The 5,786-nt window shown below is 40.3% G+C and overlaps 1 protein-coding gene across 1 annotated transcript in view; it reads left to right on the top strand.

The window, feature by feature from the left end:
* Window positions 1–5,786, top strand: part of TMEM181 (transmembrane protein 181) — a gene marked incomplete in the record, with an annotated part of 34,578 nt that overhangs the window by 19,006 nt on the left and 9,786 nt on the right. Inside the window, 4 exon segments of the mRNA XM_072409364.1 lie at window positions 346–467; window positions 648–767; window positions 1,954–2,034; window positions 5,297–5,396. Coding sequence (XP_072265465.1) covers window positions 346–467; window positions 648–767; window positions 1,954–2,034; window positions 5,297–5,396 — 423 coding nt within the window.

The following is a 5,786-nucleotide window of genomic DNA, read 5'->3' as shown; positions in this document are numbered from 1 at the left end:
TGCTCTATGGAGAGGGGAGGGGGAGAGTGACGGAGAATAACTGTACTAAAAGATCAATACAAAATGCTGACAAGTCAGTCACACCTCCGGAGGGAAAAGGTGTGAGTTCAAGTTTGTGATGAAACCCTTTTGAGAATGACAGTTGGAATTTCAAAGTCATGCAAAGCTATAATCCCTGCAAAGGAATGTAATGTTTAATGATTGGAACAATGTATATATGATTCTTTTTTTCCAAATTAATATAAGTACATGTTGCCATATTTGCTTCTTATGTGTAGATATCAATTTTTACCTTTACATTGCTGTCTTACTCAAATATCTTTTTTATTTTTTTATTTTTTGCAGACTCTAGCTTTAAAAGCAATTTAACAATATCTGTGAAAATTCAGGGTATAGCTGAAGATGCAACCGTGTCTTATGTTGATAATAAAGAACACACTCGTGCCAGGACAATTAGCTGTGCACAGGTATAAATATCGCCAATACAGGCCTCTTTATCATATTTTATCATCACATATAGAAAAAAAATTTTAGAAGTAATTTATCACCCCAGTCTTCACTAAAACTACTTTGTTACTTATCATCGACTGTGTTACATTGTTGCTAAAAATATTAGATGTAATTTTCTTTTCTATTTTTTGTTACAGAAATGTGAGGAAATTATAGTGGTCCATCTAGGCTATTTAAACTATACACGCTACAAACTTGCTGTCCGGTTTGACAATTTAAATCAGTTGAGATACACAATTAAAGTGGTTACATTTACTGTGAGTATGCTATTTTTTGCTAAAATAACTAATGATCTATATTCCAGCTTCTTATTGTCATCCTATTCTGCATATAAATTCCCATGTACTCATTAAAACTTTTTTTTTTTTTTAATTACCGTTTAAGGGGGAATATTACTAAAGTCAGGCATCTGTTAAGAATAAAAGCCGCTTCTAGGCAGTGAAGAATTCCTGTCTGTTGGCAGTGTTTTTGGTCTTCCCAGGGTCCTCTTCCAATTTTTAGAATAGCCCTGTGGGATCTTTCGGGCAACGGCTGTCTATGCTGATAATCTTAAAAGGCAAAGCTTGCTTTAGGAATTACATTTTAGGTAGTCCCTGGGTTAAAGACATCCGACCTATGTAATCCTCATAGATACGAACGGGGCTTCACTGCTCACTCGTGTGCAGGACAGAGGCTTTATGTGGCGGTTTGCTACCTGCCCACCACACCCTTGCCCTTCAGCTACTGCTCCTGACTTGACAGAGGTTGGATGGAGTGGAGGGGGGCGGTTCGCTGCCAGCAGGTGGTGAACCACCCCTCTTTGCCCCTATTCATTCTCAACAGGAAGCCTGCTTGTACGGTACGTACATAGCAGGAAGTTGTCTCTCGTTAGTACAGTACGTTGCACCAGACATGCTGACGAGTGGTGCCTTCCTGCTGTGATAGTGTGTACTTTACAGTGCTGTGCAGAAGAGCTCATCTTCATCAAGTTCTACCAACATTGCTTAGGGCTGTACTGTATTTGATAATGTTTGAGCATTTACTGTGCATGCACAGAAAGGTAAAAATAAATATTATGCTGAGACAAACATCTGTTCTAAGTACATTTATTAAAATAATGTACCTTTTCCCACACACATACAAATTCAACTTAAGAACAAACCTACAGTCCACATCTCGTATGTAACCCGGGGTCTACTAGTACATTACATTGTGGGTCTCCATGTTCAAAGGCAACCATTTATCCAGGTCACTGTATTCCTAGGTATCACCTAAAATGTAGAGAGATATTAAGTGGCCTTAAATTTTAAAGCATGTTTGGCTTCATGCAAATTTAGCTAAATTTCTTTGTTTTTTTGAACCTCAGGAAAAATGTTTTGCTTGCATAAACAGAAGTTAAAAATCATTATATAAGTTTTAAGCAATACTTATAAATTGTTTCTAATTGTTATACATATTTTACAGTGGAAAACCTACAACCCAACTTTTTCACAAGTGGAGATCTGGTTTCGTTTTGTGTTTGTAGTACTCACATTCATGGTGACGGTAAGTAGGTAACACTATTGCTAGCATCTAAAAGTAAGAGGTAGCTTTATAGTTTGACAGAACAGGTGACTGATTCCATGATTTCTTGGTGGATCTTCTGGAGACAAACAATAAGAAAAAGGAGGGAAAAAAAATAATGAAATATCAAAAAACATAAAATAAAAAGTAAAAATAAGAAATGAAAGTAAAAAAACGCACAATAAAAACAAGTAATAACATGTAATAAGTCATAATATTAACAACCAGGAGCAATAAGAGGGGGAGGAGCGGGGCGGGTGGGCATTAATAGTAAGGTATTCCGGAGCAAAGTGTGCACAACTATTCCCTAGGCTTGCAATTGTGAGTAGAAGGCATCCCGTGGATCCCAGATCAATTCAAATCTATCCACTTTGTTTTGTATAAGGGCTGTAAGATATTCCATTAGGCAAACATCCTGGATACGGGTATATAAATCCTCTAAAGAGGGAGGCAAGGTGGATTTCCATCTGGTCGGAATCAGGGTGCGAGCTGCCACCAGTATATGGGAAATCAGTTTACTAGTAAGTTTGGGGAGGCCCGTTAAGGGTAGCCCCAATAGATGGTTAAGCGGATCCAGTGACAGCTGTTGTTGGGTTACATCTTGAAGCAGCTTATGGACCCGGTCCCAATAACTCTGAATATTGGGACAGTCCCAGAACACATGTTCCAGAGTTCCCCGCTGTGTCCCACATCGCCAACAAATAGGGTCCAAAGCAGGAAACAACCTGTGCAACACATCTGGTGTGTGATACCATTGAAATTATTTTGTACAGATTGAGCTCTTTTGTGCTGCTTCCCAGATATCTGACCACTCCTCACTGTCCAGAGTGTGGCCTAGAATAGATTCCCAGGTGCTCATATATGCAAATTTTCCAGAAATCCCTTGTATACTTGTATGAAGGAGGCAGTAAATTGAAGAAACCAGACCTTTAGTATATGGACCATGCATGCATATCCTCTCAAAGGAAGTAATTTCTGTAAACCTAGATGCCTGGGTGAGGGAGAGGGCATAATGTCTAATTTGTAGATAGGCAGTTTGGAGAAGGTGAAACTGGGTTTGTAGTTCCGAAAAGGAAAGCAACCTCTTCTCCATGGGGTGTAAGATATCCCTAAGATAGAACAGTCCCCTCTCCCTCCAGGGTCGCCACATCCCTCTGGTAAGACTATCAGGCAGTAGGGGGTTGTGGATAATAGGAGTCTTTAATTAAAATGGCAACCCCTGCTTTCTTTCTGGAGGCAGAATTTGCCATATGGACATGCGGGTAGTATTTGGAGACAAAGGTAAGAGCGCCAACTTCCTCTTAGTGTTAGAATTCAGCCCCTTAACATTAAGAGAAAAATTTTTAGTCGCCATTAAAGAACAATCTAATTAGAACCATTTTATCTGTGGAAGATCTGGTAGGGAGGCAAACCACTTGCACCCAGAATAGTATCATAAAACAGTGCAAGATGCCTGCATAGGGGGGGAAACAAAAAAACTGGAGCAAAGAAGGAAGGACAGGGAAACCAAAAATGAAACACACATATAGTAAACCAACCTGAATCAATCGCATAAAAGCGACTAAGGGGTGTTCGTCGCCCACCGGTCCCTAGGAGTCCCTAAGAACCACTGGGTAACAACAGTACCTTGCGGGTATACCAACACTTCCAAAGAGGTCAGGGGCCCAACAATCCCCAGAGCATTGAACAGACGTACAAAATAACAGTAACCACATTGACGAGCACCAGCGGTCTAGCAGGATAGGAGCTTCAAGGGGATGTCCAGCACCTCGCCCCAAAAACCGGCCTCGGTGCAGGACCCCCCATGAAGTCACAGGGCAAAGAAATAAAATACCAGAAAAATAACATTATGTGCATTATATACAAAAATACAACCTAGTCTTAGCGCTATCTAATTACCATTGGATAGCACATCCATATTTTGTCAGGTACCTTTCTATGCAAAAGTAATGGGGGGTGTGAATTAGCATTTTTTCCTGAGAGATCTAATTTAAGTGCACAGAGCCTCACCCCTTAGTGAGAGGTACAACATATGGTAAACATAGGCAAAACAGCAATACCAGTATGGGTAAAAACCCAGCGATTAACATCATGTGCACCATAAGCAAGAATACAACCTAGTCTGAGCGCTATCAAATAAAAATTGGGATAATACATCCATATCCATCAGGTACCTTGCTATAAAGAGTAATCGCAGGGTGTGAATTAGCATCAGCTCCTGAGACATCTAGGTTAAGTGCACAGAGCCTCACTCATTAGTGAGGTCCAACACATATAATGGCAAACAGAAATAAAACAGCATTAACAGTACAAGCAAAAACCCACCGGTACTCTCTAACAGTTTAAAGTAGGGGGAAACAAGATGTTAAAACATTGTATGAGCATAGTAGAAAAAAAACACATCATTCTCTAAGATAAACAGTGTGAAAATGTCAATATCAAAAAAGATATGGTACACAAAACCCCTCTCAACGTCGCCCACCATCCGGAGGGGCTGGAGGTGGAGGAGAATGTTGGACCCTTCGCCTGGATTGCTTCCTGGGCCTGATCTCCTGCCACGATGATGGAGAAGGTGAGGGGTTTTTAAGCTCCCATCCTGCGAGTTTGAAGATTAGATTTAGGCATCTGTATTTTTATCAAAGTGCAATGTCATCTGAGCATTCTCTGTTCAGGAAAGAGGTCCAACAGTAGCTGCAAATAGCTGAGAACGTTTTCAGATGAGGATGGGATAAAATACCTTTTAAACAGATTATCTTTGACATATTGTATAACTAAAAGCAATAAAAAGCCTAAATTAGCTAAATAATTTCTTAAGTCTGCTTCTTTCAGTAGCTAAATGATTTACAGTTGTCCTAAGGTTATAATTAAAAATTAAACAAAAATTATTGCCTAGCCGCCTGAAAAAAAAGAGAGCTTGTATTGAAATATTCACCTTGTTCCCGTCGCTATACCACAGAGAAACTCTATTAACTGGCCTGTTCCTAACTGAAAAATTGCGTACGTCAATAAACCAATTCCCCTACAATCACAGTTTGTCACAGGCACAGCCTGGGGGGGGGGGAGTTCATCACCATACTGGCCTTTTAGGTGTCCTAAAACAAAATCTGTTTCTCTTACAAAACAAATATTTCTGCATTTACATGTGGTATATTTAATTTCCTTTAAATTTTGTGGAAATGCTGTGCATTTTTTATTAATGTTGGTTAAAGTACATGAGACATAATCACATTTTTTTTCTTTGCAGTGCCTGTTTGCACATTCCCTTCGGAAGTTCTCTATGAGAGACTGGGGTATAGAACAAAAGTGGATGTCAGTCCTTTTACCGCTGCTTTTACTTTATAATGGTATGTTTTGTTTTTAAATGGGTGGACTACCATCTTCCTGGGGAACTTAAACAGGGAATGTCAGGGAAAAGTGGTATAAGAGGCTCCAGGAAAAGAGTATGTCAATATGTTGGATATGTTATGTATATGTAGGAAGAAATCAGGGATTTTAGGGCCCTGGATCCGGCCAAAGGAGTGAAAGGGTGGGTTCCTTGGCCCAACCTAATCCTGACTGGGATATGTGCACCTGCGCTCAGGTGCAATTTAGGAAGGGAATTGATCAGCAAGAGGCTGAAAGAGAGCCAGAGTGGATTCCAGCCGGTGAGAGAGAGCCAGAGTGGATTCCAGGCGGGGAGAGAGAGAGAGAGGGAGCCAGAGTGGATACCAGGGGGAGAGAGAAAGTGAGACAGA

The sequence above is a fragment of the Pyxicephalus adspersus genome, chromosome 4 (genome assembly GCF_032062135.1).
Source record: "Pyxicephalus adspersus chromosome 4, UCB_Pads_2.0, whole genome shotgun sequence".
Classification (NCBI taxonomy): Eukaryota; Metazoa; Chordata; class Amphibia; order Anura; family Pyxicephalidae; genus Pyxicephalus; species Pyxicephalus adspersus.
Note: the sequence above shows the minus strand (reverse complement) of the source record. Positions and strands in the feature narration are given on the sequence as shown.